Source organism: Epinephelus moara, chromosome 16 (assembly GCF_006386435.1).
Source record: "Epinephelus moara isolate mb chromosome 16, YSFRI_EMoa_1.0, whole genome shotgun sequence".
NCBI classification, from domain to species: domain Eukaryota; kingdom Metazoa; phylum Chordata; class Actinopteri; order Perciformes; family Serranidae; genus Epinephelus; species Epinephelus moara.
This window is the reverse complement of record NC_065521.1, coordinates 26,192,062-26,211,393: the sequence shown is the minus strand read 5'-3', so window position 1 is coordinate 26,211,393 and position 19,332 is coordinate 26,192,062. Positions and strand designations below refer to the sequence as shown.

At 41.1% G+C, this 19,332-nt stretch overlaps 3 protein-coding genes across 6 annotated transcripts in view; 2 read left to right on the top strand and 1 right to left on the bottom strand.

Moving 5' to 3' along the window:
- Nucleotides 1–4,861: 4,861 nt before the first annotated feature.
- nfe2 (nuclear factor, erythroid 2) lies at nucleotides 4,862–9,321 on the top strand. Of its 3 annotated transcripts, XM_050063831.1 has the most exons (5): nucleotides 4,862–5,028; nucleotides 6,962–7,040; nucleotides 7,127–7,264; nucleotides 8,001–8,601; nucleotides 8,709–8,915. In XM_050063831.1, the coding sequence occupies exons 2-5, from the start codon at nucleotides 6,993–6,995 to the stop codon at nucleotides 8,780–8,782; spliced, it is 861 nt and encodes a 286-aa protein (XP_049919788.1). In that variant the 5' UTR covers nucleotides 4,862–5,028; nucleotides 6,962–6,992; the 3' UTR covers nucleotides 8,783–8,915. The 3 variants fall into 3 exon arrangements, with proteins under 3 accessions (XP_049919788.1, XP_049919786.1, XP_049919787.1); XM_050063829.1 differs by having other exon boundaries at nucleotides 4,864–5,028; nucleotides 8,001–9,321; XM_050063830.1 differs by lacking the exon at nucleotides 4,862–5,028 and adding an exon at nucleotides 6,805–6,861 and having other exon boundaries at nucleotides 8,001–9,321.
- Nucleotides 9,322–9,467: 146 nt separating this feature from the next.
- Nucleotides 9,468–13,352, bottom strand: hnrnpa1b (heterogeneous nuclear ribonucleoprotein A1b). 2 transcript variants are annotated; one of them, XR_007571161.1, is made up of 12 exons: nucleotides 13,199–13,352; nucleotides 12,547–12,663; nucleotides 12,300–12,446; nucleotides 11,988–12,198; nucleotides 11,797–11,889; nucleotides 11,649–11,696; nucleotides 11,497–11,547; nucleotides 11,268–11,417; nucleotides 11,021–11,161; nucleotides 10,868–10,937; nucleotides 9,653–9,719; nucleotides 9,468–9,570 (listed from the first exon to the last, which is right to left on the bottom strand). XR_007571161.1 is itself a non-coding variant. In XM_050063832.1 (11 exons), exons 1-10 carry the CDS (start codon nucleotides 13,208–13,210, stop codon nucleotides 10,879–10,881), a joined length of 1,029 nt encoding a protein of 342 aa, XP_049919789.1. In that variant the 5' UTR covers nucleotides 13,211–13,352; the 3' UTR covers nucleotides 10,395–10,700; nucleotides 10,868–10,878. The 2 variants fall into 2 exon arrangements, 1 of the variants encoding a protein (XP_049919789.1); XM_050063832.1 differs by lacking the exons at nucleotides 9,468–9,570; nucleotides 9,653–9,719 and adding an exon at nucleotides 10,395–10,700.
- Nucleotides 13,353–13,851: 499 nt separating this feature from the next.
- cbx5 (chromobox homolog 5 (HP1 alpha homolog, Drosophila)) overlaps nucleotides 13,852–19,332 on the top strand; it is a 7,476-nt gene continuing 1,995 nt past the window's right edge. The window contains exons 1-4 of the mRNA XM_050063834.1: nucleotides 13,852–14,008; nucleotides 14,516–14,696; nucleotides 14,976–15,204; nucleotides 16,758–16,858. Of these exons, the coding sequence (XP_049919791.1) occupies nucleotides 14,566–14,696; nucleotides 14,976–15,204; nucleotides 16,758–16,858 (461 nt within the window). The 5' untranslated portion in view covers nucleotides 13,852–14,008; nucleotides 14,516–14,565. The remainder of the gene's footprint in view (nucleotides 14,009–14,515; nucleotides 14,697–14,975; nucleotides 15,205–16,757; nucleotides 16,859–19,332) is intronic.

Here is a 19,332-nt window from a genome sequence, read left to right as displayed (position 1 = left end):
TTATGCACTAGTTTATAGTGGAATTGTCTTTATTCATGTCAGGTAAAACACAAAATCCAGGCAGTGGGTGACAATTAAAAGATGTAAGAATATAGTGTAATATGATGCAGTGAGGCTCTCAGGCATTCTGTATTGCTTTCAAGTATTTATTTTCCTGTAGATCAACTTTTCTCATTTAATGTAACCTACGCTGAGTCAACACGTAATAGGTATGATTTACTCTTTTCATCCTCTTTGGTTTGGGGATGTCAAGTCTTTAAATGTGCATTATGTTAATGACACATTCATTTATTTTAATTAGTTTATCAAACTTTGGACTTTACAATTTGTATGTGCTGCCATGTTCACAGAGAGAGACTTGAAACATTGGACAAAAAGAAACGTATCAAAGTTGCAGATTTTTGCATCATTGAACAGGCTGCAGGGGCCTTTTTTAAGGTTATATTTTTTGCACATTTGTTTCTTCTATATTTACATTGCATTGTATGTTTTTTATTATGCAAATTAACATTTCTTTAAGTGTTCTCAGTCTTTTTTTTTTTAACAAATTATGCGTTTAAAAAGTGATGGGGAATAATTCCTTCATTTCTAAAAGTGTTAAGGGGCATGTCCCCCGAGTCTCCAGTGTAAATGACACCTTAAAGCACAGCAGGTATTTACCATATACTCCTGTCTATTGCTCACAAAGATTAAAAAGTATAACTGAAAAATATATCAATAGAGAGAATGAAGTAAAGTGATAGTACGAGCTGCTCCCCTCTTCTCAGCTTATGCCAGCAACCACAGCAGTTAGCAGTTCCCTTCCTAAGAACCAAGTGTTCTTTTTATCAGCATTAAGCAGAGCTTCCGCCAACCAACATCCTCCTTTCCTTACCTTCCCTCTCTGCGTCTTTAATACCAACCAGAATTGACGTTCATAGTTATGAACACATTGCCTAATCGCACGTATACAATGATCTATACACACACACACACACACACACACACACACACACATGCACACACTTACAAAGCCCCTTATGTTAAATAATACTAATTTCTGTTTCATTTACTTATTTGTAGTTTTATATTACAATAGCAGTTACATGATATGTGAATGCAAAAGACAAAATGACAGGGAAAATTAGAAAGTTATTAGGAAATACAGTGCAGCTGTTACAAAACATTATCTTAATCTAAACATCTTGAGATAAGCACAGTGACACTGTGAAGTGTGAAGAATGATGCTGCATGTTCAGGTTCCTCATTTGTGCTGTTTCAGGTAGCGATAATGGGTGACCTCTCATGACAGACATTATAAGGAACAGCAGTGGAAAGGTTATCTCTGGGTACCATGTCTATCTGCATCTGCGGTTGCTTCGAGGAGGACTGTGTGCAACTTAGATCATTTTGCAACCTGGTTATATAGAATAGGTTAAGAAATGTCCAAATTAGAATATGTATATTTAATATTGCCCACTATAGGATTAGGCAAATATGTGAAACTGGATATCAGCCAGACAGTGCGCCTATGCTGTAGATGGATCAAATTCACAAACACTTTCACTGAGTACCACATTGAACGATTGCACATTACCACTTTTTTATCATTGTTGTTTTCATTGAAGTTTGATATAAACTATGGAAAAAATAAATAAAATGTTCTTATTTTTTACATTTCAGATCAAAATTACAACTAGTTACTTTATCAATATAAGAAAAATAATAAAACTCCATCTGCTCTCTCTATTTTTTCTTCCTTTCCCAGAAGCTGACTCCAAAAATATTCCCATTTTGATACCACAACCCAAAGCAGACATTCATTTTGTTTAGTAGTGAGGTGGTTTTTCCACTCATGTCTGATACAGCCTTCTGGATGTTAAAACAAAACCAAGGATGCCACATTCCTCCATGTTTAATGAACAAATCAAATGCCACGGAAACACCAGGGCACATGGAGGAAGTGGGGAATAAATGAACGGACAAACATGTGAAGCCATTAATTTCACATACAAATTTAACGCAGCCTTGTATAAAACTCAATGATCATTAACATCATTTAAGCCTAAATGAGTCAACTGTGGGCACTTCCCAACCAGCATGTTCAGTCTATTTTAGATGTCGAGTTGTTCGTAGCAGCGAGGTGCTGAACAAGAAAAGCCTGACAGCCCTGAGAGGTTCAGGCAAGCTGAAAAGCAGAGATGTCAAAGACTAATTGAAGCAAACAAACACAAACAGGGAAAGTGGGCGTTGACCTGGGAACTGTGTCCAGATTCAAAACCGCTGTGGTCGCAGTAATAACAGGGTGCTCTTTGGCATGCTGGGGCAGTGGTTGAGTCAGGGGCTGGGTGCTAGGAACTTGGGTTGGGAAGTCCCTTCTTTGATTCCGGGTAGACATTCACCTTTCTTGACTCTGTCAGCCACCTACTTTTTTCCATCTTAGAACAATGACAAAGAAAACACTGAGATTTATGTCTCTGTGGGATGTGATATTGTAATGGGCGAGACAAAACCTTCCATGTTCTCATGGCTTTGAATATACACTGCCTTACTGTAAGCCTGAACTCCATTTTTGTTTATTGTGAGCCCTAAAGTGTGTATGTATTCCACAAAAATAAAGTCTAGCTTCAGGTTAGTTTTTAGAACACACATTTACATGAAGTACTTTGAACTTATTTGTCCACACAACGTTTGTATTCCAGGATAGTTAAAGATCTAAATGTTAATTTGAATTAATGCTGATTAAAAAGACCTTATGGTTAGCTTTATCTCTGTGAATCACATAGATCATATGTTTTTTATGCCTCCACTTAAACATACTTAACCCCCCTGTAAGTTTACTTCCTGTATCTTTTATACATTTAGATTCATGATGTGTTATTAGTAAAGAGGGGGAACACTTTAAATCAATTATTTTGTGTAAATAATTGATTTAAACTATATATTTTGTGTGTGTTGGTACTTAAGTTACACTGTTTGTAAAAATTTTAATATACTTGTTTGAGGTTTATTCGACTCTAATTTTTTTTTTTTTTTTCTGAGCAAAAATGTAAAAAAAAAAATAATTGGCTTGCTGCAATTCAAGGAAGAAAGTGGTTGTGACACTAGCTTTGGATTTCTGATAAAAAGAAATTCTATGTAGTTCAATGCTTCCTTAAATATTCTAAGTGCAATTGTTGCACACTGCACTCCTTTTTATGCGCAAATGAGGGCAAACATATTTTCTTTTTAGAAAATGGAATGGGGATCCTTATATGCAGGCAAACGCCTTTGTGTGGCTGTAGCACATGTTGTAGCAAGGCCGTAGCCACAGAGTCAGTACTGAGGGGACCAAACCTGCCAGGGATCCTGGGGGACTTCCGCCCTGACAGAAAATTCCAAATTTGCTAAATGAATTCCTATACTATATTACTTACCATAAGCAAGTACAGCTATACAGTATACTATACTATACGAATATGCAACAAATGAAAGCTACTACTGTCAAAATTACACATGTCGCACAACATAAATGATTGGTTGGTAGACTTCACATGGGCTATCTGACAAATGTAATGTAATATAGACATTAACGTTAGTTGAACATGCTGGTGAGCTGTGTTCTGCTGTGATACAGCAGCACCACTTGAACAAACCACACGCTGAACTGCCATACATCATAATACTAGAACTGGTAGTAATAATAATGGCAGTTTTTTATGTTTTTACAGCGGTGCATGGTTGCCTGTTTTTTTTAAATCAATATATGTGGGGGGCATTTGCAGCAGGTTTTAATATTGTGGGGAGTGGATGTGTCACCCCAATTAAATTATACTTGCTGCCTTGTGTTGTAGCCACAGAGGCTATATTAACAGATGTGTGGTTCAATGTGTCCATCAAGTGATTTCATTAACAAATTGATTGAAAGTGAAATCTATCCACTATGTTGTACACAATGTACACATTAGGGGGTCTTTCACAGAGCATAATAGTCTTTAATATTTCATGTGAGGCCGATTAGTCCCAAAATCATCTTTGTCGCTGTGGGACAGCCTGCGATCACTGTGCATAAAGATAAATTGCTCTATTGAACAATTAATATGCAACATCTCTGCTATCAGTAATTGTGTGAAAGCTGCAGCACAATAGAGCAGCTCAACACAACACACAGCCTTTGTGAGCTCCCTGCTCACAGTGCTTCAGATCAGGGCAATGAGGGGATTTTTTTGTGAGGGATTTTAATGGTCACTTGCTATGTAAGACACGCTCCCCTCCATTCTCCCCCTGCTCCTCTCTCTCCCTTGGCGGTTGCTCTGCCAGATAGGGGAACAATGTAGTCTTTCTTACCTGTCTGAGGGTGTACATTCCATCTCTGCTAAACTAAGTCTCAATCCTGCCTCCAACCCACCCCTGCTCCAACAGGGCCCTCACTGCAATGCCGGCTCCAGGTGCTCCACATCACACTCCTCATACCGTTCGCTTGGGAGGATTTGAAAGGACGCAGTTCTTGTACGGTTTGGCCAGGAAAGGGACAACCATCCGGCTAGTTTTCACTCACATTTAGTTGTTTAATGAGATTGTTTTATGTCTGTTGTCACTGCATAATTAGAATCAAAATTGCTTACAGGTTTTTTTCTGTTTTCGTAAACACCTACCTACTTCAGTGTGGCCTGACAGAATGATTGTCGTGGTGTGCGCCAGACTGTTGGTTTGTGGTTTGTCATGTGGGCAAAAGGGAAATTTGGAGGTTGGGGTGCAAGTGTGCTATTAAGGATACAAGAGTGCAAAAAACTGTGGTGTGGGTGCATTACAGGAAGATTGCGTTTGTCTGCACAGAGCCATCCCATTTATGCCGGTGACTGTATGTGTAGCTGAACAGACAGAGACAGACAGTTGAATGAGAGATAGAGCAAGAGGCCTGGAGTCAGCAACACCACAACATCTGTGAGAAAAGAACAGAATCTGCTTTTACTCATTTTTTTTCTTCTCACCACCAGGATTGTGCTTCGCATTTGAAGTTTCTTTTTTTTTTACTCATCACCTGTTGGAGAAGCAGACCATGTTGCTCAGGTATGTTCATTCACATCTTACTTCTTATGATTTAACAGATCTTTTTGTTTTACAACTGCAAAGCTGAGGCTGCTTAAATTAAATCTTTATTGCAGTATATTCAAGTAGATGTAACACCACACTTTGTAACAAAGTGAGCTATTGAACAGTACATTTATGTTGTTGCTGAAGCCTCCAAGCATTTAAGTTATACATAATACAGTTAAGTAATGACACAGACAAATACATTTTACTTTATTTGAACTTATAAAACCTGCAGACGTAATCCGACTCACTTTTTCATCAACTTCTTCATTTTGCTAACTGAACAAGTGAGTTTTGAGTCTTGACAGTGAATTATGATAAAGGAAACAGCCTTAAGAAACCTACCACGAAACACAATGCCGGTAGTAGCAGGATATAGTTATTATAACCCCATGTTTCATAACCTTTAAACATTACGAAATAATTCACACATGGCACATGATGGCAAATAGCCTTACAGACAAGTTTCACTGATATAATACACAAATTTAATGTACACTGTTTATTCTAAAGGTCAGTGAGAGGACATTAGATGTGTAATTAGAATCTTAAAAAGAGGAAACACATTTGTTCATGGATTGCACCATGACCAAGTAGAAAGAATTAAGTGTACAACATTTTGCAAAAAATTTTTTTCTCAGATCAGAGACAGTTTCAGATCCAGACCATTAAAGCCTCTTCAAAAGCTAAACTCACCGAACCAGGGCTGTAATCTGTGACACCTCAATGTGACACAGCTGTTTGTTTGATACCCCGCTCCAATTAGCTTGACTTTGATAGCTATGTCTTTTTTAATTTGAAATAATTCTCACTTCAAAGGCACCTTCAACCACTCCTTTAGCTGTGTCATAACCACAAAGCCAGTTTGTGCATCATTGTCAGTGGAGTAGCTCGAGGCTGCCACTTGATGACATCACATTTTGGATTTATTGATGGGAAGACATCCTGCTTGTTCAAACATGAAGTAAATCAACATGGTGTCAGGAATGGCATTTGCAAATTATTAAAGTGATCTATTGACTGATGGAAAAGTTAAGGATAAAATCATTATTCTAGCCAACGCAAAAGATGAGTTTTAATTGACCCAAAGCGATAAGGCAGATTCTCACCACCTATTTATTGTTTAGCTTATTTAAAAAATGTTACATAAGGTGAAACAATGCAACAGGTAGGCTATAGGGCGTCTATAGCTGAGGGCAATGGCATCCCCATCTCTGTGGTTAGGCTTTTAAATTCAGGTTAAAACATCTGAACAACTAAATGTGTTTGCGTATATGCCTGTGTGTACATATTGTTCATATACGTATGCCCTGACATACTGTGGGGTGTGCGAGTATGTGTGAGTATTATCAAAAATGTACATTACGCAGCTGTACAAGTGACAAGATCTGGTTAGGAATTATTCAGTAATGAAGCAGCTGTTTCATTTGTGTTGAAAACTTGATATTTTGATTTTGTTTTTAAATAAATTGGAATATTTTCAGAATTCTTAAACACAAGTTGGAGATGCCAATACTCTAAATTATCGGCTATTGTCAGAGCTCAACCAAAAGAGTTGAAAGATAACTGCCAACATGTTAGCCGAACACCAAATTCACCAAAGCAGCCATCAGGCCCCAGTGTGTCTTGTAAAGCACGCTGTTTTCCCGCAGATTGTCTTATCAGGGGTCGGCATAGCTGCACCAGGGACAGCTGATGGGAGGAGTCAGCTCAACTGAACTGAACCCTTCATGTGCTCCAATAGACCCTACACAACAGCCAGACAGTCATTTATTAAGCACCGAGAGGTCTACAGATATGTAGCTTACTGTATGTATTAGAAATGTGTGTTTGCAGATACTATGTCTTTTTTGTGTGTTAAAGTTTAGAGGCTGGGTGATCATAACGTGCTATTCTGTGTCTTTGCCAGGTTGGTATGTTGCAGCTAGAGCCTGTTCTGAATGTGTTCAACAGCCAACTATGTTCTCCCTCTGAGGAGAACCTGCGAGGTAAGTCTCTCTAAGAAACACATAATCAAGACTCAAATAGATTTATGAATGAATGAAAGGTAATCAATTTTCTTTTCTGTTACAAGGTATTAGGCACTCCAGGCAGGCTGTGCGGGGGAGTGTCCATGTCAGCTAATTTCCCTGGAGCCAGGTCTCATGGAGCTGCCCAGGACACAGAGATGGATGTAGCTTGGCAGGAGCTGATGGCCATCACAGAACTGCAGGTAACTCTTCTGCACTGACACACTGAGAGCACTGTAATAATGTATTTTTTATTGCCAAATATGTTACGTTATGTGGTGTGTCTTATCCCAGATATGCACAATTACTGTACATTGTCATAATACGTCATGCTGTGTTATCATAGAGGTGCATGTTGCATTGTGAGGATAATTTAGTAAATAACATTTTTTGTGCTTCTCAAAACTCAGCAGATATGAATGTATTTCATCAACTAATTTTAACCAGTGACAAAACTGTTATTTTCAGTGTCATGGTAAAAGTAAAATATGAAGCACAGCAGTTAAAATGTGGTTCATAAATGAAAATGAAAGTACAGAATACATGTTGCATTTTAGATACATATTTTTCTATATTCATGTGGTGCTAACTGTAAAACTAACACACACTCAGCTGAGGGAGGCAACAATGAGGCATTTGAGTGATGGCAGGATGAAGAGATTGTGAGAGGGGGCAAGTGCTGTATGTTGCTAGCGGCCCCCTGCACCGCACAATAGCCATCTGTTTCCAGGTGAAACCCGATCATGTCTATGAGAGCCCTTCATAGGCGATGGGTGGCATGCTGAAGTGGGGGCAAACTGTGTTCTATAGTGAGCCAGATGAAATGTGTAAAAGACAGTAATTGACTTAGGTCTTTAATTTAATAGTTGTGTGTGAGCATGTGAGAAGTACACTGATGTACCTGTCAATCATAAGTGCATCTTTTTGTTTTCGTTGCAGGAGTTTGAAGTCCCCAATGAAGGCTCCTATGAAACAACACAATACCAAACTATGGAGCCCATGGTCCCCATGGGAGGATATGGGATGGCTCAGTCCCATTCGGAGCCTCCTCCTGCTCCCTGTGAGCTCAGCACTGCGGACACTTATGATGGATGTTACTCTGAAGAGGTGCCTGCGTGTCATGGTCTGAACAACACAGAGACGATGTACGCACCCTCTGAATCTCAACTCAATCAAAGAATGCTCCCCATCTCTTCTCACGCGCAGCCCTCGCACATGGCTCTGAGGGAACATATGAACATGTCCAGTACTTCCCAAGGGCACAGGAGGGCCAACGCTTGTCTCTCTCAGGATCTACGTCGGCACATGCTGTGGACTACACATGGACAAAGTTCACACGCACGCCCAGCTGAAGATCTAGAGTCTGACTCAGGTCTCTCTCTGGGGTCCAGTCCACCTTTGGCCTCCCCAGACAATCCTGTCGGTGGTGCACCAGGTTACCAGGGTGTAGACATGGGCATAACATACAGTGATGGTGAACCAGACAGCATGGCAGAGCAAGCCAGAAGAGCACATGTCCGTTACTCAATGGACTACCAGGGTCAGTCTCACTCATATCTACACTCAGGTGCACATCCGTCTTTTTATTCACCCCCTAATTCATCTCAGCCTTTATCTAATGCTCTGACTCCTCGGTCTGTGAAACAGCAGGGCCAGGCCTCTGCTCTAGGCGACCTGTACATAGACTCTGGAGTGTCCAGCAGAGGGAGCTCACAACATAACATGTACACAAAACCACAAGGAAGCATCTCCACTCCGGCTCCGCTGAGCAGAGACGAGCGGCGCGCCATGGCTTTGAAGATCCCTTTCCCCATGGAGAAGATTATCAATCTACCTGTGGATGACTTCAACGAGCTCCTGACGCAGTATAGCCTGACAGATAGTCAACTTGCACTGGTCAGGGACATTAGACGGAGAGGGAAGAACAAGGTGGCAGCTCAGAACTGCAGGAAAAGGAAGCTTGAGAGCATAATTCACCTTGAGAGAGAACTGAACCAGCTGCAGGCCCAAAGAGAGCACCTGACGCAGGAAAGGCTCGAGTTTCAGCGCAGCTTGTCTTATATTAAATGTCGCCTTACAGACCTTTACTCAGAAGTGTTTACTCACTTGAGAGATGAAGATGGACAACCATACTCGATAGATGAATACGGCCTACAACAAACACCTGATGGTAAAATTTATTTGGTACCTCACACAACTATGCAAAAGAGAGAGCACTGCTGAATAGATACTCAATATTTAATACCCTTACAGAAGGTGTACTGCCTGATTGTGCCAACTGAAAGTGTGTGAACTGTCTGGAAGTTACTTCTCATATGGCTGACTTAACTGTTACATGTAAAACCTGTCATTCATGTATCATTGGACACTTTTCATGCTTTTAAATTGACTGAGACGACACCAGAGTGCCTTATAAAAAAGACTTTATTAAAAAACTAAAAACACTGCACAGCAGTCTTCAGTAAAAAAGTATAAAAGTCTTCAGCATCAGCATGATTGTTCGGGAAGCCTGTAAAAGAGAATAGTTAAAGTTAAATAAATACCAAAAAAGAAAAAGTCATGTGGACAGTTTTAATGATGAGGATTTGTACCGATTGAGCCATTGTGATTGGAATGCTGAAATGGAACTCAGGCTTTGGAGACCGTGTAGGGACTTTCCTAGAAAGCAGAAATGCCAAATAAGTAAAATGCAAATCTTATGCAGAAAGGTGTTCATTTTGTTCACAGCATGCAAAATGTTTTAGGGCCTCTATGCCCTATTAGGAGGCCAATTTACCAGTCAACAATGTACATCGTAATAAAACTTGTTTTCACAAAAATGTTACGTCATTACTGGGCTACACAACTTACTACCAGCTACATGACAAAAGCAAGACATACTATCAGTAGTTGAGAAGTCTGGTCTTACCTACTGACAGCACTTAAGCCTTTTGGTAGCTGCTGCCTGCTAGCCTCAGGCATCTGTTCTCACTCTCCCCTGCTTCAATGATCCTGGCGGTGGTTTTGCTACTTCTCTCCCTCAGCTGGCTTCCATGACTAGCCTCAAAGACTTTGCATGTAAGCTAGCATCCTCCAGTTGATCTTTGCAGAACTCAGGGTAGTCTGTACCAAGTGGTGAGCTCTTTCTGACGAGGCATTTGTGCACCACTTTTCATTCCTCAGTCGGTATTGTAAATGCATCAACTTATGACTCATTGTGTATGTGGTATGTCTCTTCTCACACATCACAATTGTTTGTTTGGCTCCTCACATGTGTATAATATGTCCCTCATCCCACATTGTGCATCACCTAATAGTGAACCCTCCCTTTCCCAAACCACTCAAGAGGCTAACGACTTTAAAAAAACTGAAAGATGGTTTATTTCAGCTTGATTGGTTGCAGTTACAAATAAAAACCAGGAAAAAAAAACTACATAAAAACCTCATTGGAATGCTTGCTTTCCAGAAACACATTTAGATGAAAAAACACAAAACTTTTAAATGAAGACCCTCCATGATTTATCTACTGTACATCTCTTCTTGCAGCAGCTGTAACCTGCCACAACTGTTTGGCTGAGCAGATTTAGGAGGTAAACCTGCAGCTGCCCTGTCACTTCGCTTGCTCTCCTCTCCTTGCTCTCCTCTCCTAAGTACTCAGTCCTGTTGAACAATACGGAACAACATTGTTAACTGTGCACTGACTTCGTATGACCTGACATCCAGAGTGAATTTTTTTAAGTTTATCTACACTTAACGAGTCCCTGCAACTACAAACTCTGGTTTTATGATACAAAATTAACAGTTGAGGCATGCCATCGTGTACTTACCAATTCACATTTCAAAACCGTGCTTGACGGCCATATCCACCACTGTTGGAGCCACCTCCGTAGCCGCCACCTGGAAGCAACAGAGGAAGTCTCAGCTAACAGAAACTATGCCAACTGACGTACACATAATACAAAATGCTTTATCCATCTTACCAAAGTTCCTGCCAACACCGCCACCACCGCCACCACCATAGTTGTTCTTCATTGGGCCAAAGTTGGAGGCCTGTGGATCGTAGTGGCCCATGTTGTAGTTATTGCCACTGCCGCCGCCGCCACCACCACCACCACAGTTGCCTAGAAGTTCATCAGCAAGGGGGGAAAAAAATTAATAAATTTTGAACACAGAACACGATTGCATTAAACAGGTGCAGAACCTTGTATGATTTCAGATGGTACTTACCATAGCCGTTGGCATCATAGCCATTTCCACCATAGCCTCCGCCGCCTCCACCACCCTGGTTGTAGCCACCCTGGTTATAACCTCGGTTGCCGCCGCCGCCGCCACCGCCATTATTGTATCCACCAGGACCGCCGGGACCACCTCCATAGCCTACAACAGTATAGCCTACTTAGTATGCTACCAGGCTTCTTTGTCAGCTGAAGTATTTTCAAAATAAAATGTTACTTACCACCACCCCCATTACAGTTGTAAGGACCATCATCATATCTGCCTCTGCCACCTGAAAGACAAGCAAATACACCAAGTCAGCTTTCAGACATTGTATATTATGCTAGTTAGTAAACAAAAATTATGTTAACCCCATTATCAAAGAAGCCTTACCCTGGCTGAATCTGTCACAGTCATAAGGCCTTCCACCAGTGCTGCGGCCTAGAGCAAAACACAACCATAAGCTCAGGAATAGTATTTACTGTGCCAGTGTGTCAACTATGAACATTAATCTGGCTTAACTGCATAAGCTGGATCTTACCTCTCATTCCCATTCCTGCAGTCTGCATTTCCTGTCTTGTGAGGGCCTTCCTGACTTCACAGTTGTGGGAGTTGATTGTGTGATATTTCTGGACTGGGGGAAGGAAAGGGTATTAGCAGCCAGCCATTCAAGACAATTAGGTTGGTGAATCTGACACTATGCAGCAAAAATCAGTGAACATTTGCACTTACTGACAATCCTGTCGACTGAATCGTGATCATCGAAGGTCACAAAGGCAAAGCCCCTCTTCTTTCCTGTATTACGGTCAGTCATGATGTCAATGACCTCAATCTTGCCAAATTGTGTGAAGTAGTCTCGCAGGTGCGACTCCTCTGTATCCTCCTTGATACCCCCAACAAAGATCTTTTTCACTGTAACATGGGCACCTGGCCTGTTTGAGTCCTGTGATCAAAGACATTTGCCATTGTAACTTAACACATACCTTCTTCATGCACACGACATTTACTCAATGCAGGTTTTGTAGAATACAACATTCAACATACCTCCCTGGAAACGGCTCGTTTAGGTTCAACAACTCTCCCATCAACCTTATGAGGGCGGGCAGACATGGCAGCATCAACTTCATCAACTGACGAGTATGTAACAAATCCAAAGCCCCTGGATCTCTTGCTGTTGGGATCCCTCATGACCTAAAGGTGATGATATTGGTTACCAATGTTACCTACAATGTTTTTTGTTTATCATTACACAGAAATGTTAATGTAAAGCAGTGCAAAGAGCTGCACTTACCACACAATCTGTAAGGCCCCCCCATTGCTCAAAGTGAGCCCGCAGGCTTTCATCTGTGGTCTCGAAGCTCAAACCTCCAATGAACAGCTTGCGAAGCTGCTCCGGCTCACGTGGGACCTGCACAATGGACAGGGAAAGACGCGAGCATTAAAACACGCACCGTCACTTACAGAAGCACTGGGTGCAGTTTCGATAACTATAATTTCACAATAACCGCCACAGAATTGAGAATGCTGTTATTAGTTTAATCCTGCGTCACATATCAAAAATCAGGACCGGGTGGGGGAGGGCGACGCCGCCGCCATTAACGTTAGCGGACAGCTCTGCTATTATGGAGTGCTTTCGGCAGCGGTTACACGAAAATACAAAATGTGTCTCTAATTATGGTGTTTCTGCATCTTTAAGTTGTTGCAGAAGCCAGGAGTATAGCGAAATTATTAAAATACGTATATAGTGGCCCACGAGAACAAAAGGCCACGAGGCCCAGCTGCAACAAAATGGCGGCTTCACAATGCCCAATAGCTGCAGTTGCTAGAAAACGTAGCCTTTGTTTAGCATCGCATATTCGCAGTAGTTTCAAAACTAACGGCAGTTTTTACACACGCAGCAAGCACGGAATGGGCATTAGAGTCGTTGTGAATGCAACACTTACGTTGTTCGCCATTTCTACAAGCAAATCCTTGATGACTCCTTGAGAACTGACCGGAGAGAAGTGATCTGCGTCAGACAAGCCCAGGCTGCTCCTGAACAGTAGAATAAATAGCAAAGGAAACGCCTCTTCTACGCAGCGATTGGTCAGTAGTTCCCGCTGCAGTCTGTCGACAGCATTTGTTAAATTTTGATTGGTCAAAATTCAAAGAAATCACTACTAACGGCCAATCATCTGCCAGCAGGCGGTGCAGTTCACAATCGTGTATAAAAAATGGCTACGGGTGTTGTGTGTCAGGGATATGTGTAAAATACGAGAAAAACAATGGCCACTGTAAAGCCATGAATGCAGCATTACCGAAGACACAGGAAAACAGCACTTAAAAATGACAGATAACCGATTCTTAATGTTTATTATTTTGACGTGTGGGTGGAGGTGCAGCTTTGCCTCTCGGTGAAGCAACGTCGATACACGACAATATCGACACACATCAATATCTAATGTGTATTTTCCATATAGACACACAATGCAAAAGCATCATAATAAACATGTCCCGAACACTTGGAGAATATAGCTATAATCACGGCAGGAGGGATATTAGCTAACCAATGTAGGTCATCAGCTGACCGAGGGGCGGGCACATTCTTTGTGCGCCGCCTTTAACCCGCGCTTTTTACGCACAGCAGCTTTGTGTGATCCAGGCTAGATGCTAAAGTAGCCCTTCTGTTGGCCTCACAGACCCGCAGTTCCACAAAAGCCACCCGTTATTGCTGAAGCAAACGAGCCAAGACCGTCGGTCCACACATCTCAAGGGTGAGAAACTGTTAAGTTACATCAAAGAGCTTCATGCAGCAACTAGTATCGGTTTCCATTTGCATTTTGGTATCAGCGTTAGCTAATGTTAGCTTGGTCTAGCGTTAGCTTGCATGCTAACGATACCTGCTTTAGCAAGTTTGCCTTTCATGCCCTTTGGTTAGCTAGTTGCTTAGCAAACACAGCACCATGTCTTCACTCTAATGTGCACGTAATACGTTTCCTGGTAACTTTACGTTATTTAACATCGTAAGTATTTAAGCGAGTGGACGGTTACCGAGAGATCTTTAGCCCTCTAATTAGTTTAGCTTCCCTCTGTTTGTCGTGCCTGTTGCAGATTGGGTAAACGACAATGAAATTATGCCTTTCGTTGATACACGATAGTATCTGCGGTATGCCGCCAGATCACGTTTTGTGCTTGACGATAGAGAACCAGGTGTATCAGCCAGAGAATATCATCCATATTCTCTGCAACGTTAGCGTCATTGTCGTTTTCTTACGTTACAGGGAAGTGCCATTGGCCTGCGACAGCGTGGTGTTCAGCAACAAACTTTATTATGGGCAAAAAGTCTCGCGAAGAGGACTCCTCCTCCTCAGATGAGGAAGAATATGTTGTGGAGAAGGTGCTGGACAGGAGGGTGGTCAAAGGCAGGGTCGAGTTCTTCCTGAAGTGGAAAGGATATTCAGAGTAAGTTGTTTTTCTGCTGGTGTGCTAACCAGAGCTCACTGTTACACTGCCTACTCAGACAGCGGTAGCTGTGCACTGTAATGCTCCTTTAAAGTCCAAGCTATGGTAGCAAATGAAGATTAGAAGATAAGCTACATTGTTATGGAAATTGCAGATTATATCAAGTTTGATAATATAATATTGATTTTAAGAGATTATCCATCTCTGAACAGTGTTGTTGATGAATAGTTTTGGTTATAGTGGTACTGACGTGCTGCACTGTGTTGTGGTCTTCCTCAGAAAACACAACACCTGGGAGCCAGAGAAGAACCTGGACTGCCCTGAGCTTATTTCAGAATTCATGAAGACCTACAAGAAAAGCAGCAGCAGCAGTGGTGGAAGCTCCACGCTTAGCAGCGGGGCCAGCAAATCTGGCTCCTTGGGACGCACCAAAGACTCCAGTGGCTCAAAGAAGAGGAGCTCGGATGACGATGAGGAGGGTGGAAGTAAGCCCAAGAAGAAGAAGGAGGTATGTAATGTGTCTGTGCAGTAGTTTTATCATGTTCTTGAAATGGCATCGGAAGTCTGTGTAAGGGTTATAGTACATTTCAATATGCATGTGTGAGGTTATCTTTTTTTCAGGCTTTGTGTGCTGCACCTTAAAGTAGCTTTCCACTCTTGGAGGAAACAATAGCTCAGCTCTAGATTAAAACCTCTGTATTTGTATGTTAATTAACAGCTGATGGGTGTCTCATCTTAGAAGAGAGAGACAACCTTTACATTTCCAAGAGCACACTTAGGCAGCTCTTCATTGATATGCCACAGCTTATGCCAGTTCTCAATAGCCCCTTTTCCATCGCAGGAACTTTTATCAATTACCTGGAATTTTGAAAAACCTCCGTGTTTCCACTGAAATAACCCGGGTAAAAACACTTTCCCTCAACCTCAAATTTACCCTGGAAAAAGTACATAGTGGGGGGGTAGGGCTTTTCAGATTACCCGTAATTCTTGAGGGGTGGGGCTGTTTGCTGAAGAACACTGATCAGTGGAGCACACACTTGCAGCGTTCTGCACTTCCTGGTACGGGCATCTGCCGCAAGCTTTATTTAATTTCCACAAGCTTCACTTCGTTTTCTGGTACCCGGTACTAAATTAACCGTGGAGCTAAATTATTAAAGACCGTAGTATTGATAAGCGCTAACTGTATCGGTTCTTTTGTGCTGACGCTGATCTCCTCTACACACACACCGATGCGACATGATAACCGGTGAACAGCCGAGCGGCCCCGGTGCAACCAAAGTGAAAATAACTTGAAAAAGACTCGAGCTGACGGCAGCTACACTCGTTACTGTAAGTGACATTAACCCTTAGGGAGTAAGAAGCCAATAATTTATCAATACATGTGTTCAGTAAGCATGAACATGTAAACATGTAGGCAGCAATAATTGGTACGCTCCATCCACAGTCTCTCATCCACTGACACTAATGTTATGTCTTACACAAGGACAGCGCGCTAGTTCAGCTGATAGTGAACTGTTACTAATAAGCTGAAATGACAGCTGTCTGTATGAAGACTAACTTAATTTGACACTTATCTTAAAATACTTTTAAACTTAGCTGCTGGCTGAGACAAACAGCCACTCCTCTCTCTACACTAGCATGTAGCAAGCTGGCGGAGCCAAACACAGGGCACACACCGACTCATCTACGTCATCGCACTAATTTGAATAAATTTTCCGGAACTTGAGGTGAGGTGGAAACGCAAACCACTTTTATTACCAGGAATTCGTTTACCTAGGTTAACAAATTCAGTAGGTTTTATACCGAAAGGATGCAGAAGGTCGTATTTTTATTTTAGTTTATTTAGTATTGGAAAGCCTTCATTAAAAGATAATTTTCCGGTTTCAAAACAAAACAAATAATGTAAGCATATATGTGCTCTGTAGAATTGTGAAAGATTTGCTAATCTATCTAAACATAACTAATCTACAATCTAACATTTGGTTATAACATACTCCAGCACTTAAGTAATTTTTGTATACTATAAAACCATATTTTTTGTCTTTCTTTGTTGTCTTTCAGGATGACATTCTAGTTGCACGTGGCTTTGAGAGAGGCCTCGAGCCTGAAAAGATCATTGGAGCAACGGACTCATGTGGAGAACTAATGTTTCTTATGAAATGGTAGGTTTGTTTATGTGTATCTCACAATTTGCATGTTGAAATTAGTTTTGGCACAAGTTCGTAAGATTCCATCACACTAATATTGTCATCAGAAATTGTCGCACGTCTTCGATGACTTGATATTCAGTCCAGGCCTGTCCCCGATTCTGACGTTAAAACATTGCACTGACTTCTGTGTATTAATTTGTCATATACTTGTGGTTCACTGGTTCATACCTTTTCTTGTCTGCAGATATTTTTCAGTCATATTAACACGCAGCCGTAGTGCTTATGTCGCTCTTCAGTACACCAAAACTACAATCATAGCCCAATAAATGTGTTCACTGCGCTTGCAGCATCTGCATCAGGGTAGTTAGTTAGTTAGTCGACTACGCTGATAGTCAACACTGGAGCTGAAGGTGTCAGATCAGCAAACAGACACTGGTCATGCTGCCTTCCATGTTCGTTATCGATACATCTGTTTTCATCACAGATTGTTTTACATGAAGGTAAATTTGCGACGACTAAAAAAGAAGCTAAATAAAATTATTCTAAGCAGTCAGCAGTCAATATAAATAAGTAGAGATGCACCAATCAGTTGGCTGTTGACCAGAATCAGCTGATCTGCAGCTTCACCTATCTTGTGTTAAATTTCCATGCATATGCCAAGTGACTGTCACAGTTGCTACAACCTTTTGTCATTGCCAGGTAGCAAATACCAGTGCTTTGTCATGCCCGTTTATCAGCAATTTTTCCAGATCCTTTTTGCAAACTTATTTCTAAAAGTAACTAGTGACAAATGTAGGGAGTTTATTAGACCCTAAGTGAAAAGGCCGCAGTTTATTCCCGTGCATATTGCTCTGAGTAATTGCAATAATCGGCTCTTCTGCCAGAAGCATGGGATCTCCCCTTTACTTTCTCTCTTGTATTGCACAGTGTGGGGCAGGTTGCAGCATGCTGCCTGCCAAGTGGCACCAAGTAAACAGGCTTACTGAAAATAATCCTTTACATTCCTGCAAAAGACATTGATTCAGAAATAGATTTGTTCAAAAACATGTCAGACAAAGTAAAATGTATTGCATTAACTTTTAGTTAGATTTTTAATATATACACAAAACCTCCATCCAATAACGCACTATTTATTTTGATTTTGAGTGAGAGACGGTCCTGCAACCTGCTTTGGAGAAGAGTGTAGACGTTACACAACTGTCAGTGTTTTGTTATGACTAACAGTTGGATTTTTCATCACAAAAAAAGTTACAGAAATGTTTGTGTACTGACAGTAGCAGGTCAGATAAGAAACTGGAATCAGCAGAGAAAATCAGCGCGTCTCTATCACTGAGATTAGTGGCATGTATCTATATGCAGACACTGCATTCTCTCTGAATGTTGGGGACTTCTCTGGTAGATTCACACAGACGTCATCTGCAGCTTTGGAATCAATGTCGATACAGTTTCTTAGTATTCAGCATCTACAAATGGTTCAGGCACCACAGACAATACATGACATGAGCTTAGATGTTTTGACAATCTTTAACTATTATTTTTTCTTTCTAACAAACAACTAAGATGATAAATTTAAATAATATAATGTTTCATGGTCCAGGCTTTAGTGCACTGTATGGGTGCAATTTTTAAGTTGCCAGGTGTATGGTAAGGATAGTCTACTGTTATTTAGTGAAACCCCCAAAAGTCCATTCTGCTAATGATGATAGCGTGAGTGACTCATAAGTACACTGCACTGGTCTTTCCACTTAATCAGGTACTTAGTATTCATATTTCCTCTTTAAAAGAAATGGTATCGGCGCTCTTCTGGTTTCGGGGTGTCGACCCTTTGGTACTGCGGTTGTTGCCTGCAATGGTTTCCGTCTGCACAGCTACTGCTGGTGACTTGTCATGGCATGATTCTTTTAAATGGCAGCTCTCAATGTGCCAAATTGCTGCTGACAAATTGCCCATTAGCAGCACTAATAGCCTCGCTGTCCATTCATATACAAACAGTAAGCCACACCATAAAATTTTATGTCATTACGTATTAGCCTGATGGATATATGTGTAGTACCTCGTCACTCATGCCCGGTCAAGCTCCATTCCAGGGTGTTGGCTGGCTCAAATGAGGCAACAGTTGTACCTTAGATGTGATCTGTTAATTTTTTTTATGAAGGGGGTAAAATCCACAGAAATATTAAAAGGAAAATAAATGCAAACATGGCCAGTCCCTAACATATTCACAAGCTCCACTTGCCCACTTTGCCTGTAAGAAGAATGATTTATAATGTCTTGAAGCACCGTATTCAAATAATTAAATGTCACAAAAAAATACAAACAACTTAGCGTTCAAGTTTATTTTACAATATGGTCAAACTGTACATTGAAATATAATACTAGAAAAGGCCATCTCTTTTTTTTAAATTAAGGTTTGAACATGACTGACTAGTTAGTGACAGTTTCAGTGGGGGGGGGGGGGGGGGGGGTTTTGTTACATTTGTATAAAG